General features: G+C 32.1%; 1 protein-coding gene across 2 annotated transcripts in view; it reads right to left on the bottom strand.

Moving 5' to 3' along the window:
- Nucleotides 1-17683, bottom strand: part of LOC119071184 (ecdysone receptor) — a 106575-nt gene that overhangs the window by 44948 nt on the left and 43944 nt on the right. For both annotated transcript variants that reach the window (XM_037175956.1, XM_037175955.1), the window contains exons 4-5: nt 14633-15192; nt 13790-13962 (exon numbers count right to left, since the gene is read on the bottom strand). In XM_037175956.1, coding sequence (XP_037031851.1) covers nt 13790-13962; nt 14633-14982 — 523 coding nt within the window. In that variant the 5' untranslated portion in view covers nt 14983-15192. The remainder of the gene's footprint in view (nt 1-13789; nt 13963-14632; nt 15193-17683) is intronic.

Below are 17683 nucleotides of genomic sequence, written 5' to 3'. Positions count from 1 at the left end.
AAAGTTGAGGAATAAGATTCATTTTAACATCGAAACTTCACAAGAAAGTAGCGGCCAGAAATTTTACTGCACTTTTTTGTTATTAATTGATGGCAATTTATCTGCACATTAATTAATTCATTACACCCACGCTCCTACAGCAATGGGAATTTAATTATTAATTTTCGAGTCATAAAAAACTCAACCCAACAGATTGTTGTTACAAGGTTCGGTACCGTAGACAAGAACTTTATTTAATGTTGTCTAGCCAGGCGTTAAAAAAGTAATAAAGTAACAGTATGAGCTCACCATATTCTTCTCTTTCAATACCAATCATTTACGATTCAAACTTTTCCGATTGCTTACCTGCAAAAAAAAAAGAAAAAGAAAAATAAGTTTTGAAAAAAAAAAATATTTAAAAAAAAAGAGTTGATCTTAGAGGAACACTGCAGCAGTATAATTCATTTCAATTTCGCTAATCAAGCACACCGTGTGCATATAAATATTTTTATATAAAATTAATGACTTTGATGCAGTTGAGAAAAAAATGTGCTTTGTTCTTCCAAAAACGGGTTTTCTATAATGTAAATCGGATAAGAACTGCGCCCGCAAGAATAAGTTTTCTTGCATTAAGTTACCTCAAGCGAAGATGATGTTATTTTTTGCAATTTTTTTTTCCATTTTGAAGTCCATAAAATTTTTAAACTAACGCACTAAAGCTGGAAAAGGTGTGTGTATCCCTAGCAACATTACATGTGCAAACAATATAGTGAATTACTGCCCCAGTCACATATGTGTCTTCCATGAAGTTTTAAAATTTATTTCTCTTAAAATGCACATAAAACATTCAACATTGCAAATCGCATATGTATATAATGTATGGATTGTTATAAAATCCAGCATCTAACTTCACATCAGCAACAATGACCTTGCATTCCAAATGAATGCACACAATATGCATCGATTACACATATCAAGAGCTATGTATCCATAATGTAAAGAGCATATGTACATGTTTACAGGATGAATTGGTATTTGTGTGCTGCAGTGTGCAAATTTGAAGCCATCGATTTGATATGTTGTGGTGTTGTTGTTATACTAATAAATATTTATTTCATCTTTTTAATATTCAACTCTTAAAATATAAAGCACAAATGTGTGAGTTGTCTGTAGCTTATAGATAGTGTTGTATTTGAATGTTTCTCAGACTGTCGACACGTGTCACTTTGGAAAGAAAAAACGTAACACATCAGACTAATTTGTATATTGATTCACGTAGGATTCAAATGATAAAGTAAAATTGGTCAGCAAAATTTTTAACAAGGGACTATCATTATTTAAGTGATATGATCTTGATCATTCAAATTTAATCAACAAAATAACACAAGATTATCCTGACTTGTTTTTTCAAATTATAAAACAAACAGCAAATCAATGCAATCTTTTTCGTAGCAGCTGCGTTTTGAAATGCATTTTAGTCGATTTTTAAGGTGGATTTTTTTTTGTATTTAAATCTAATTACAATGATTGTTATCGAAAGAGTTACTGCTCTGGTCAAGTCATAAAATTAAAATAAATTAAAATTAAATATTTAAATTGTGGCTTTGATTATAATTTTATAGTTTCAATTTGTCATCATAAATGTTCAACGAGATTAGTATTGAAATAAAATGCACAAAGTTTATTTATTCAGATTGAAAATAATATAAAACTTTGGTTTTCGAATACGTCACATTTTCAAGGTTTGATTCATTATATACTTAATCTCGATACGTATCATATTATGTCTATAAAAAGTCATCAGACAACAGATGCCCCATACATCGTCCAAAAACTAAACAACTTGAAATTGCACAGATACGATTTTTTTATTGAATAATTTGACAATTATCAAAATTCTTCTTTAAGTTTGCCTGTTGGATGGTATGTTTTATTATATGGAACGACTAGACAGACACTTAAAATTTATCTTCAACAAGTTCGAAAAAAAAGGAACAGCGAACATACCACATCTAATGTAATATATATTTTTAACAACAGGTCTCCTTGACTTTGAATTGGTGATTAAATAAATAAAGAAAAAAAGAGTCGAGCAGCCGTGCACCAGCAACGAAATATGCAAACTGTTGCAAAAACCATCCATACATTTTGATCCGTAGGCCATTTATAAAAATACACTTTAAACAATTTATGGACGATTACATCGACTGAATTGGCGTTTTTCTCTAAACTAAAGAGCGAAAACACTTATTTTGAATGGTCTTATATTTTTGCAACGTTCCCTGCGTTTGTCTGTTTCTTTCTGAGCTAGTTTTTTTTCATCGTTTTTTATACAAACGTATAGAGCATTAACAGTAGAAGAGACCCTCTGTTCGATGTTATAGTTTTAAGTTCGGTGTTCAAGTGGCAGATGTATTATTGCATAGAAATCGACAGAGTTTAACGTAATCTCCTTATATTTTTTCTCATTTTTTTAGCTATAAATTCTGGCAGAAATTGCCTGGTGAAATCTATACGTTAAGCTAATAATAAAGCTCTTAATAACTTTGAATGTAACGTCATATCAAAGTCGTAATTAAGGCAGGTGCTCGTTTTGACCTAGCAAATTAGGAAAATAATTCCTTTATGCATCGACCAATAACAACAGGAGATTATATTAAAAATTGAGTATGAAGATGGACTCCAAAACCGTCGAATAGTTGTAAATATAAAAATTGATAGAATATGTCATGATATGCGTGTGCAATCGTGAGAGTTCTGGGTAAACATAGAAAACCAGTCGTCACAACTTTCCCTATTAACAATGCGAAATGGTCCCCAACTGGCAAGGATTTAAAAAATACAAGTTTTGGTTTAAAAACATTTTTACATTAATTCAAAGTCGAAAGTATGTTTTGCTTGGACTAAATTTCAACACAATTGAAGCGAAGAAGACTGAGAAGCTATACTAAAAATATCACCCGAGTTTTCTAAAATGTCAATGTCTAAATTCGACTAATTGAACTCTGAAATCAATTCACGCTTTATAAATACATTTTCAGTTAAGCGTAGACTATTTTTAAAATGTCATTTGACAGCAATAAAATTCAAACAAAAAACGGAAATGAAATGCAACATACAAACGTAAATGAATAAATATTAGTTCGTAAATAATTATAAAAACGCCGAAACATGCGCTTATGTTATACAGGAGAAAAACCGATATTAAAAAATGGTTAAGTTCTAATTCCCTTCTGCTTTCTAGTTTATATGTTAAACTTAAATAAAAAAAAAATTATATAAAAATCCCATGACCTTGAAACGCAGCACGACATTTAAAACCATCAACAACATGTGAGCGCATTAAAATACATTCATATGCGAAATTTCCATTTATAAAATGGGCCATTTTTGTGAACCTATATTTTTTTCCATCATGCAAGAGAGCATAATCATGATGCACTCCAAGTTTTATTTTTCTGTTGTTGTTTTTTTGCCATAGCAATAAAAATGCATGTAATAATAACTCATCGTATTCATAATAAAGGACTTAAAATGTATAAGTGAATTTTATGTGCAAAATAAAGGTTTTCTGGTTGTATTCGCATTTATGGTTTGGGTTTTTTTTTGTACGTATACAAAATTACATAACAGAGCAATGCATTCACGTTTTAATTTAGGAACCATATGGTATTTATGGCATTTGGAATACGTGAGTGTATAATTTATTTCGTTGTTCGTTGTTCGTAAGGGTTCATACTTAGATATTCGAACACGTTTTATTAGAACTTGTTTGTATAAAACGGTTTCCATTAATTAATTGAGTTTTCGAAGAAGTAAGCCAACTGTAAGACATGAAAGAGACACGTCTTTCGACGAAAGTATGAATAAATTCAATTAAAAAAGACTAAAATTTTTGGGTTGGGAGTGTTGATATGAATTACTTTATCGTCATATCAAACCGAATTTCCACTCGGTGATCAATGAAAAGTTTATTTTCATATCTCATGAGAAAATTACGTTTTGTAGTTTTGTTGACGCCTTGTCTGATGACAGTTTGGGGGACAAAATGTCTATTTTCTCGCCTCTGGTTTTGACAACGGAGAAAATAAAAATTTTCTCATCCAAACTGTCACCTTAATTTTTGGTTTGGAAAATTGTGTAACAAATTGATGCTTTTTTGCTTCGTGTAATAAAACGTTTAATCACGCCGTGCATATATCGTGCACATATGAAAAACATTGTGTTCACCTCTGTTCTGGAAGAAATTAGGAAATTTTTACTCGAGCAATTCGCGGCCCTCGCTCCGCTCTGACTGCAAAAATTTGACATTGCTAGAATTTTAGTTTTTTATGTTGCTTGGATCCCCAAGATCCACAGAAAAGACTTTGCGAAAGCATCAGATGTATTTGTAAATTATAATTTGGCTGACCCATTACGCAGTAATCTACAAAAACTCGAAGCTTTTTACAAAAACCAACTGTGAAAGGTTTCCTGATTTTCAATTGTTGTGCAATGTACAGATGTATCGACATAAATGGTTTTCCACTAGAGGGATAAATGTAAATCGCCATTTAAAAAGTTGAGACGAGCTTTTTGAATTGTTTGCCTCAAGTCCCGTCTGCAACTATATCCTCTATAATATCGTCACAAGTTACACCATCTTTGCACGATAATATAAGTGAAATACAGGTCTCATCCACTAAAGCCACGCAATCTCATATTTAAATTAAATCAAATGTTTAACAACCACCGAGCTCAAACCCAGAGGAAGCAGTTCAAAGTTAACTTAAATTTACCAGGAAAAAAAAACAATTTCCATAACTATCTCTTATCCATATGAAAAGTATTTTTCCCATATTCCATTTCATGCAAACTTTGAAGTGGTGCACGCTACCAGTTTTTGCCATAATTGCGGCATTATGTAAATCTAAAAGATAACATGACTTCAAAGAAGTTAAATGATTTTATGTGCACATTTAGCAGCATATTCAATTTATGGAAAATTGAATGAATGAAAGGATGCATTTTCGGAATATAAAATTTTAAAATCATTCCTTTGTATGTTCAATTCGACTGCGTTGAAGAGATGTAGAGATAAAATAAGCGGATGGTTATTACGTCTTGAACAGAAATGTGGCAAGAAATATGATTCTGATTTGTCTGGAAATGTTAATAAAGCAACTGATGCCTAAAAGTACGTCAAGACTGACTTTATGGTGCCATAAAAATCGTTAATAAGAAACGAGCAAAATATTATCCCATTAAATGCTTACATTTATGAACTCATGTTGGAGGAGTTGAATATCCACTAATATGACATGCAATTGATAATGCATTTAACGTTCATGTTTTTCATGTGCCTAAAACCGCTAATCTCATAAGATATTTTGATAATAAATCAACCGCGACAATGGTGTACAATACGTACCTACGTTATCTGTCTGTATAAAAAAAAAACTCTTTTCCACATGTGCAAAAATTTGTGACGATAACAAAATTCGTCTGTGTAGAGTAGCACACATTTTTTCGCAAACATTTTCGGTCAATCCACTCCACGAGAATTTTACTTAGTGCATCTCAAAATAGACAATTTATTTTGTATATTTCAAGGTCTTTTCAAGTACGAAAAAATAAGCTTTTTGCCTAAAAATATTTAAGCGAACGTATATACATCGTAGTGTAGAAAATGAAAACATTTTTTTCTCTTTCAAACAATTTTATCTTCGTCTATCGTCAGTTTGCGTGCGCATTGTGCTGGCTTTAAAAATAAAATTTTATTGAAAATAAATTTTAATTAACTTTTTTTTGGCTGTTTGATTAGTCACACACAAAAATCGGATTCCCTATGAAATTTCGTTAGAGCCGCACACTGAACAATAGAATTACTTTGCAGAGTCGCTATCAACAAAGAAGAACTTTAAAGATAACACAACGATATAGTGTGCGAATCAATGAATTTTTTTCGGGCTGTTATGTACAAACAAACCAAATTATATACACCGCGAAGAAACACACAACACATTGCGAGCATATTTTTTTGCGTATCACAAAAAAAAATTCAAGTTCAAGTTTACAACAAAACTACTAACACCAAATTAAAAATAGCCACACATGTTCGTTATACAACTTCACATGTGGATACGAGTTGAATAGTCACACGCACCGAGACACTTTGACTTCACACGCACTACAGTGAATGATGTTATTATGCCGAATATACAAATGGGAAAAATATCATTGACTTTTTGCCCACTTGTGCAAAATGTATTTTTATTGATGTTTTGTTTGATATCTTGTCTGCAAATGTCGAATTGTCGAGACAATATTTGTTTATTCACATTACATTTTATATAGAATTGTTGTGTCGCGGCACTCAGAAGTTTTCCATTGGATAGGATAGGATACTCAAAATATCTGACAGAACTTATTATTGGAAGTGCGTACCTGGTAGAATTATTCAGTTTTGTTGCATCAATTAAATTGATTGCTTCGCCAAGTACATCAACATTAACCATCCTTTATTTTAAATTTGTTGTCTGAACTCCTATTTCCACCAATATGTTGGTTGGTATACTGAAAACTCGCAGATATATTTTTGAAGTAAACAGCCAAGCAGCAGTTTAATCACTAAAATACATAATCGAATCTCATAGAATGCGTAAAATTCCCAGACGAATATCGGATATGATAAAAATTGTAAATTAAAAACGTAGCTCACCCGCAGGGTACCGAATTGCATTAATTTACTACAGAAAAACATAATACGTGCCACCTGCTATTTCTTTATGAACTTATGGCTCAGCGTTTGTATTAGATGTGGATAATATTATTGGAACGTACGGTAACATAATAATGATTGCGATGCGAGTCCTATTTACATTTTAGTATAATTTATCTATCGCATTTATACTTAATTCCCTGTAAAAGACCGTGCATATTTAGAAACACTCACGAGAATCGTAGATAAGCTCTTAACGACTGCGATTTTTCTCTAAATTGCTATTGGATTTTATGATGATTTAAGGTCATCGTATTCATTGTTTAATTTCGATTTTAATTACACTAAGACTAAGCCCTAAGGGGTTGTTCAATGGAAAACGTCCATGAATGATTTTTTCTGCATATTTTGAACTGCACCCACTCTTTCCGTCCCCTACTTCGCCAAAGTGTTTGTGAAATGTTTTGTCGTACTTGGACAGGTACATCTTTCCATTGTTTGGATGTACTTAATGGAGAAGTGATATAAACGCAAATATTGCTTCACGAAAACATTTAATGTAAATTTATTGTTCCCGATTACCGCACAAATTATTTAGCACAGTCATTAACATGATGTCTCTATATATGCCCTGACGCAAACCTCACACCCATGATTACAAACAAATTCGAACGAAAACAAGAATTATAATAAATTATTCCATTCTAGCGTAATAAATTTCCACCCTAATAACCACAAACAAGAATAAATTTATTTACTAGCCCGAATCGAATATTTAATGTCACTTTTCTGAGTGTCACATCGAAGAATGTACCGAAAATAATATGGGAAACCTTAAAACCGGGTCTGCTTCATATAAAAATAATTTTTCAAAAGCAAGGAAAAACAAAATAAAAGAACAAGCGCGATGAGAAAGAAAAAAATTTGTATAAAACCTCGTTACATGCAATGTTAAGGTAGTCCTGGATATTCGAAAACAATGCCAGAAGGGACCAACATAATGAAATACACTCTTCATGTCGCCGTCGCGTAATAACTTACATAGAAGTTTTGTGTTTGGCAATGCCCTACCCCAATTGCAACCTAATAACCAACACAAAAATGTCATTGAAGTGAAACATACGACCGAGTAAAGTAAACCCAATGTACACACAACACACTTATGAAATTATATATTTTGGCCGAAGCATTTCATTTTGTTGTTGTTAATGTAATGAAAATAGCATAATGCAATATGTTAATTCATTTTGGCGATAATGGAAGAATGCAAAAAATATTTCAATGTCAATATTGAGGTCTTGGTGCGGTTTAAATTGTGAATGAATTTATGTTATGTTGGTGTACGATCCGCAATAGGTAGAGAAAAACATATGTTTGTGATACTTTTGGTTTCGGTTTTCGCTTGGATGGGTTTCCGGCTGAGTGAACAACTGATGAAAATGAACAAAAAAAACAACATTCGAGACATAATCGATAATTGATCATTTAGACTCGATTGTTGTAGGTTGAAAAGTTGCAACGTCTGTGCAGCTAATGAAATTTTTTTTCTATCCATTTGTTATGGATGAGTAGTTCGGCTATAATAGGTTTTCATTTAAAAATGTGTTTCAATGAATGAATCGGTGAAAAGTTTTTAAATTCGAATTATCACAATATGGAGACGCACAAACGTTTCCTTATTATTATTTTTTTTATAATCGCCGTTTTTACCTTGAAATATCAGATCAAATTTCATTGTATGTTTCTATTTAATTAATTGGCAATAAAACATCACCCACTTCACACACATCTCAATCAATGCCTACCACACCCTGAAAATTCTTAACGTTTCTGCTGTGTTCTTAGCAACGAACGATGTGTTAGCATGTGGAAATGAGCATTATTTTATTGAAACAAATGCACACTTGCATGGGAAAAATAAAATTATTCTAATCATGTCTTTAATCTTGTTAATGCGATTATGATTTCATTGCAATTCTAGTGTAAATATGGGATTCACTTATGGGAAAGACACAATGTCAATGCAATTAATTTCGCGATTTTAATCGAAATGTTTTTCATTAATCGGATTATGCACCTTACTTCCAATTTCTGTTAAAAAGTTGGCGGTTGTAAAATTTGGAGAGATCACATCAGTCATTAGAAAAGTAATTAAATTGTTAAAAATAGAAAAAAAAAACTGTGAGAACTCTAGAAACGGTTGCCGCATTTGTTATCAACAGAGGCGACAAAAATAAAACGATAAACTCTGGCTGATAGACCGTATGAAATTTGTATGTTCAAATAAATGAAGTAAAAGATTTTCTATCAGGGACTATTTTAGGGAGTTAAATTCCCGATAATTCTTTAATCCTGGTTTCTCTTCCATGTCTTCCGAATGTAATCTAAACAACTAAAAAGGCCACAAAAACAATAAAGTAACTTCCGACCTATTGTCGTTTTAGAGAAACAAATAAAACGTGACGGAAAAATTGCGTTTTTTCTATGAACCTCTTGTGACCAATAGAACTTAGTGACACCTTTTTGCTCTAGACATTCTTTAAATCTATGTTTTAGTATGTTACCATGATGGCTATTTTTGTTCATATGTTGGCTTTAACAGTAGCACATTCAATGATCATAAATTGCAATACATTAACAAATTGCAATCCCAAATCTACGAATTTAAAAAGTAACGTATCTATACTGTCCTGTTGAAATGAAGGCTTTGATATGCTCATCAAGTGAAAGAGTCATTCATGATTAACTATGCAAATAATTGAAATTTGGTATATGTTTGATTTAATATGTCTTCTAGATTCACCGAGTATTTTCGTAACTACCTTCCACAGAATTAATAAAAAAAACGAGTAGATGTCCGTACCAGTACTCTCTTTCATTCCTACTTCGATTACTCAACATTACCAGAAGAACTAATTGACACAACTTCAATCAATTAATAAAAACAAGAGCAAGGAATTTCAATCATGCAGACAATCATCTGTCAAAAGTTAATGAGACATATGTTAATTTACCGATTATCTACTTAAACGGCTTGCAAGCGCAGACGAATGGGATTTATTCATTACAAAAAAAAAAACTCAAACAAATCTCTCCGCCTCCACTTGCAAATACAATCCGAATGAGTGACTTTGACAAAGATTTATCATCTTACGAATAAATTATTAATTTGATTTAAAACCAATATGTGTAGGTTTACAAAGTCAAGCACAATAATGTAACTGAAAATATCTTTTAGTGTAATCCACCTGTCTTGCGGAGAAACGAAGAAATAAACGTTTTTCGTTCAATTAATTAATTTTTGTTGGCAGATTCATTTTTAAATTTAATTAAGGATAGTGGTTGTGGGTAAGAGATTGTTATTTCCAAGCTATGTCCACAGGATTCAGTGAAGTTGATAAACGTTACAATGAATGAATGAGACAATTCTCAGAAATTTCATCGTTACGTTTTGCTTAAATGGTTAAGAGAGCAGTAATATTAGTAATTTAAAACTATAACTGCACTACAGTCAGAGTGCAAACAAAAAATGTTGATATAGAAACGAGGTATTTTAGTTTAATGCATTATAAAAACAATACGGCAAGACACCACAAACAGTAAAATGGGTGGAAATGTGTAACGCTTGATCTGCTCTCAACCGTCACAACTACACAAAACAAGAGTCACGAGACTCATTCAAGCATTTTAAATTTAACCTTGATAGTCATAATGACTGAACTTCTCTCCCAATCTAGAATAACATTTCCCCACAAACATAAAATGCTCTTGGTTTTGTTACAAATTTATTCTTTGCGGATTCTATTCGGTGCAGAAAGAGTAGAAGGGAAAAAAGCGCAAGAAATAGCAAACAATTTATTTATAGCCACTCACACAACCTAAAGACGAAGAACTTGAATTTAGCATAGAAAAAGATGATTAAAACAACTATGCGATTGGCTGAGAAAATCGAAAAGAAGTTATTTCTCTACATGGTAAGTTGTACAAATTACAGAAATTATAGAAATCCAAACAATGGGATAATGTAGTTTTTAAATGTGTATTGCGAGTTAAAATTGTAGCCGTGTCTGAGCACAACACATATATTTCTGTTTATGTACATTTAATGAGCAAAAAATCGAGCAAAAAACCTGTTTAGACTACTTTCGTTTATTGTTGTTTGAATATTCATTGTAGATAGCGTAAGATAGATTCAATTTTAATTATAGGATGAGAATCGTGTTTAGCAATTTAAGTGTAGAGTGTACCTAGTCCAAGAGCAACAACCACAGATTCAACACTATTTTAATGAAAATATTCTTACCTTCCAAGTCAGGACTACTTTTGGTAACTTAATTCTGTAAAATTCTTAAAAGTCCTAAAAACACTCAAAATTCATTTGAAAGATTTTTAATGGAATTAAATTACCAAAAATATGACATAAAAGGACAATCAAAATTGTTGTAACTGTTATTCCCATGTTGAAAGAAACCTTCATGCAAAGCAAAGACGAAAACGAAAATTGCAAGTTTTCTTGTGATCAAGGTGTCAGAGTGTGCTTTACAGGAAAGCAAAATTTACCGTGTCATTTGTTTACCGCTGTAAGAAAATTATGCGAAGAACACTGGCATAAAAGTTAGTACTAACTTTGTGTAATTGGCATGGCGTAGAAATTAGGTCTTTTTATGCAAAACCTTTTATTCTTATCCCTCCGTATTACACTAAGCTGAATAAGGTGGCAGCACATGAGGCCCAAAGACAAAAAATATGTCTACGAACTCAATCTATTAGTATGCAACGTTTTCGACCATTTTTTTAGATTTCAAAAGTTTTCACAGTCATTGAACTTCTGGTCCTTAGAGGACAAGTGTCTCATTTATTCATGGAACTAATTTTCATTTAATTTTTTTTAAAAGAAAATTCTCCAATTTAATTAAAAACAATATTTTTTGTATTCTCAAGTATTCTCAAATATACAATAAAAGCAAAATGATGAAGTAAATTATCATTCAGCGCTTAGCAATAAATGTAAAAATATTTCCATCAACTGGCTATGTTTAGTCTACGTCTCTAAGCGAATTGCCAAGAGCATTTTAAATGTTCATGTCTGAAAATGAAATTACATACATTCAGTTCTACCTACAGAGGTTCCACTGTTTTTGCATCATTTCATAGTACATACATGCAATTTACTAGAACGAATGAAAATTAAAATACATCTTCGAGAGAAACACCTTTAAGCAATTTTTCCTTTAACCGTTTTACGATGCCTTGAAAAAGCTTTTCCAGTAGACATGTTAGACGTATCAAAATGTTTTATAAATGAAACAGAACATCAAAATAAACACAAGAAGTTGAAGAAAGTTTTTCGTGAAAAAAATCGAATCGATCGTGTGTGTGAAAAGTATACATACATTTTTGTTTATACACTCGTATGTATACACAGGCATAATCAAATATGTTTGCATTTTGTATAAAAACTTTATGTTATGTACATACGAAGTTTATAGCGTGATGGGTATGCAGTCGGCTCTATAGCACATATCGACTTCATTTTTCTTTTTCTTTTTTTTTTTAAATAAATAAATTAAAATGCCAGACTATGCGGACGGCGGCATTGCCATCATAGCAATGCAACTATTTTAGAATAAATGAATAATTTTTTGTTGTGTATATGAAAACAAAGCGAAAGCTAAGTTTATACCAGAAACTGCGTAAACTTGAAAATACCCGTACGTACATTACGCTACTGAGTATCTTTGATCTACCAGTAGAAAGTCATTTGACGCATTTAGTGATGTATATAAGCTACACAAGAAATTTGAATTTGTTGTATGGAAAGTAACAATCGAACAAAAAAAAAATCAAATCGTCGGATTGTTATTATAACAATTCATGAAATCATCTGTTACCGACATCGATAAGCACTATAAAAATAGACGATGAACTCTACCTAGCGTTCTATTATATAGCAGAAGTGATGTTCAATCAAATGAAGTACAAGATTTGGCATATAAAAAAGAGTAACATATTTGGTTTATTATATCGCGATAAGCTTTCTTCGCCCGTAGGCAAACTAACAACTAATTTCAAAGTAAGTTTTCCATCCAGAATCTATCTAGAAACTAAAATCTATATCACTACTAAGCCAAACATCAATAACGTCATCTGTAAGACATACTGCAAAAATCGAAATCTCTTTTGTAAAAAAATCTCTCATTAAAAAAACGGTAAAATTCATTAAAACAAAAATTCAAATTCCATAAACACATAGACCAGTATGTGTATGCAGGCGACGACGTTTCACTACTGTACTAACATTCAGTTCATACCCAACTTCCAACGCATATTTAACTCCTATAACATTTTTGTACAAGTCTGCACCACACACTATAGTTAAATTTATTGACGTCTTAGCTTAGCTTGCATACATAATATATATGTTGTTTTCATACATTGCTTTATATTTCGATTAATGAACCATCTGTTGATGAGTAGAGTAACTTACATTTTGTTAATAAGAAAATTTATGGCTAACGTCAAGACGATGGCGCTGCATGTCTTAATTTTATGAGTGTAGCAGAAATGAATAGTTGAATTTATGAATGGTTCGTTGGTTGGTTGTGTTAACAGACAATACACAAAACTTATTGAATAAACGGAAAGTTTGTTTTTTTGCCAATGAAAGAAATACACTAAGCTAAAGAGAGACTTCGACGATATCCATGTTCAGGTTTTAGTCAAAAAAGAAATAATGAAAACAAAAATCATTGCAAAACGAAAATAAATTGCTTGTCTTGTTTGATTAGTATCTTGAAATTGCGAATAAGAAAAATTAAAATATAAAAATAATATTGAAATGTTGTTAAGCACTCGGCAAACAAGCGTTTACGTGTATAACTTCATCGAGACTTAGCAATACTACACAGAACACAATTCCACATTTGTATTTATAATAAAAAAGAAGAATTTTTGCTGTTTGTTATTTGATTGAAAAGGAACATTCAATTACATATATCTAAAACCAGCGTTTTATTCCTATCTTGTTACGGTGTGCACACGCCGACTTTGTCTTGTACAAATATCGTATTGACCTTGACTATTGTTTAATATGGAGAACATTGCACTCACCTATTTTGCCATTCGGACTGTATGGATCGTAACTTCCATTTGACATTGGTGATGAATAACCATTCGACATTGTTGTATTGTAGTTGTGGCTCTGTGAGCCTGGTGACGGACTGAGTGGCGGTGCTGAACTGGGTACACTACCGGGACTAGGTGAGGATAGCCAGTCATCGTTACTAGAGAGAAAGACAAAATTTGTTAGTATTATAAAGGTTAAAAATATGTTAATTAAGAATATAACAAGTCTTAAATCTCCTAATGTATTTAAAATCCAGATCATCAAATTGCATTTGTTGTCTTCTCTAAAATTTCTTAGAAACTTCTAGTAATCGTTTAGCTACAAAAATAAACGGTGATCTCTGGCTAACTTTAAAAATTCTCTTATTAAGCAAAACGTATTTTAAACGAATGAAGTAAAGATTTTTTTAAATTAGCCTAAACAACTGAAGTAAGAGATTTAAGGATTATTCCATCATACGTTTGCTGTCTGCAAAATTTTAATTATCTTAAATTTATTGGTTAACATTTAATGCTCAGTCATTAATACCATTTTCGCTAACAGATTATTAGGAAATATGACAAATGAAATGGATTTTGGTCAAACAAACTACTAGTGTGTAACGCTTGATATCTGGATTCCGGCAAAGTAATCAGTTATTCAATCAAACTAATATTAATCTATTAAACTCGGATCGGTAATACCCTTCTTATTGATTGTGGAAATTTATGTCAATGACTACACGAACATCCTCGTTTTTTTTAAACAGTCTAACCATCCCTGACAACGATATTTAATTACACTTTAAAACATAATATTAGCCGACAATGAAATTAAATTAAACTCACCCTTCCAATCTAGGTCGCTTTATTGGTGTATAAATGACATGTCCATTGGTGATAGTTGAGCTGGTTGAGGCTGTATCGTGCATTGGCTCAGCCTTAACAGCCGTCAATATCGTCTCATTTATGAGAATGCTATTGTCACTGGGCCCATTACTACCACTCACACTAATTGCATCCAACTGACTCAACACGCTACCCAACGGTTGATGTGAATGCTGTTGATGTGTCGAATGCTGTTGGTGAGCTGGTGCATTTTGTTGAGGTATGTGATGCGTTTGTTGTTGGGTAATGACTTGGGAATGGCCATGTGATACTCCGGTCACAGCCGGATTTGATGTATTTAAACGAAACATGACACAAATTGTCTTTTTTTGTAATTGGTACGAGTATTTTCGTTTTCAAAAATTGTTTTTTTTCTTTTTCTTTAAATTGTAACTGTTGCACTGACACAATGTTTATTACACAATGTTTCGTCGATTAGACTTTGTATTTGACCATTTTGATGATTGACACAAAGTGTTTTTAGCTCCTTAACTACTTTCATTAACACATTCTATCCATTTCTGAAAAATAAAAGAAAATTTATTTTTAAAACTTTTCCGAAAGAAAATCTGTTCAATGCATTTTCACAGAAAACCAATAATTTAATTGGAATGAATTGTTTGAGAGGTGCAATCACAATAAATTCACTGGGATTACTTCAAATATCCAACATAGACCACATAAAATATAGATAAGAATTTTGAGCTTATTTATGGGACTTTCGTGTCTTATAAACAAGATAAAAATGTATTAGCTTTGGTGTTATGTTCTGTATGTAAGATTGGTTTTCTGAGGGGAGATATATGTGTACAGAAATAAATTGATCGTTTCTTCCTTAACTCTTTCCAAAGTCATACACAGATTGAGCAAAATATATTGTGAGTAGTAAGAGAAATACACAATATATCTGCACATTCGAACTATCTCAAGGCAAAGTGAAGATTTATTTTGTTATTTAAAAAGATTTATGAATGTGCAACCCTGAGATGTATCAGTTTTTAACATACAACACAAAAAAAGACTAACTCACTAAATGAAATATCCAATGTGTACCGTGCAAAATATGTCTGGTGCGAAAAGGCTACCAAAACGATTGCACTGGAAATTGTTGGATGCAGTAACAGAAAACACATAAAACAACATATATCAAGTGCAAGTATATATCGTCGTTGTGAATATTTAATTTCGAAATGGTATGTCGCAGTGTCACTTAATGGGAAATAAATAAATTACTGTCTCACAAGTAGCAATTTGGTCGACATCCATTTTATTTATATGTTTACAAAAAAAAACGTCCGACAGAAAAGTGGTTAAATTGGAACATTTGTTGGATTGCTTCTACTTGTCACAAATGATGATCTCAAAAAACATTCAGTTTTTGTTTGAGAAAATCCTCTACTAAGGGAGTCTAAACGAAAAGAACAAAACCGGAATGGATTAAGAGGATGATTTACTTCTGAAAAAGGAATACCACATGCCGGCCGATTGAGTCATTTTAGGAACAGAAAAGGCTGGTTTATCTTTGCGAAGAAGTTTTTTTTTTTAAATTTGATAAGTCTGCAGAGAATAATTGAGAATGTCATTAAATGAGAATTTACAGATTATTCAACAAAGTCAATTCGCTGAAAATAGAACCTCATTCGTAAATGACGTCACGCTAAGAATAGTAACGACGTTGTTTCCCTTTGTTGCATTCTGTGAATTCTATTTCCAAAACTACTTCTCTCACATTCGTTGACAAATATTTGTTTGACGACAAAATTTACATTGACCCAGGACGGTGAAAGTTTTTCTTTTCTATTCCTTTAATAACCTGCACTAAGCTGAAGATCTCATTCTACTACACACACAAGCACATACACACAACAACACTAAAATTCGTCGGAACACTTTCAGCGAAATGCAAATCGAAGCCATTGCACCTAATGATATTATTTAATCACAAAAATGAAAACCGTATTGAAATGCACGAGACTGTACCACGTAACTCAAGTGCAAGTGCAATCATAGATTCAATTATGGCGCTTGCGCACATCCCGATTGAAAATAGTCCCGGCACAAAAATATAACTTTAATGCATTTTTTTCGTCGTGTAATTTCACTCGAAAGCAATGATTAATTTCCAAAATATTTTTCCGATGAAAAGTCGAAATAAAACCTAAGTGAGCAGCAAGATGTTCATTACATTGATTGCGATTTCTATAAAGTAATGACAGAGTCGCATAAAATTTCACTGGAATAGTTGAATGAAAACAAAATCGAAAAGAAAGAAAATTAAAAATCTAGGTCAATGCAGCAGTTTTATGGCGACAAATATGCAAGCAGAGAAAAATGTGTTGTAGTTCAAGTGAACTCTAAAAAACGAAAAAGAAACACGAAAACAATGTGGGTATCTCAACATGATACCAATGCACTTCTCTCATGTGCAACGGATGAAAATGGAAAATGTTTTTTTTTCAGCAATAAATATTTTATATGGAACAGTGAACGAGAAAGTAGCAGAACGGAAGAAAGGGAATGAGGTAAAGGCCGGAAAGTGGAAATATGTACCGTTGTGTGTTGTGTGTGATTTATTTTGGGGCCTGGGTCACAAACAAACGCATCCGGCACACATATCTTCGAATTTATAGTCGGTCATCGCAAATTACCTATAATTGGGTATACTCTGAATGCTCTGAATGACGATCGAGAGAAAGTTTATATTTGCAATTCGATAAAGTTTGATGTCGTTTTGAGTGCAAAGAAAATTATTTTATTGCTGCTCAGTTTTGTCGATACAGTCACACAGTTTTTTTTTATTTTTTATTTTTGTGGAACGATTTAATTTCCACTGCTTCGTAAATATTACTCACTTCAATTCAGTTCACTTAAAAACGAATTTCAGATACGTTCAAATTGAATTTGATCGTCTCCGACAGTACAGTTCACACAATTTCTTTGCATTAAATAAGATATTTTACGACAAAAATCGCGGTCAAAAAACTCTAATCAACGAAAGTGTATTCGAATCAG

The sequence above is a fragment of the Bradysia coprophila genome (assembly GCF_014529535.1).
Source record: "Bradysia coprophila strain Holo2 chromosome IV unlocalized genomic scaffold, BU_Bcop_v1 contig_144, whole genome shotgun sequence".
Classification (NCBI taxonomy): domain Eukaryota; kingdom Metazoa; phylum Arthropoda; class Insecta; order Diptera; family Sciaridae; genus Bradysia; species Bradysia coprophila.
This window is presented reverse-complemented; position numbering and strand designations above follow the sequence as displayed.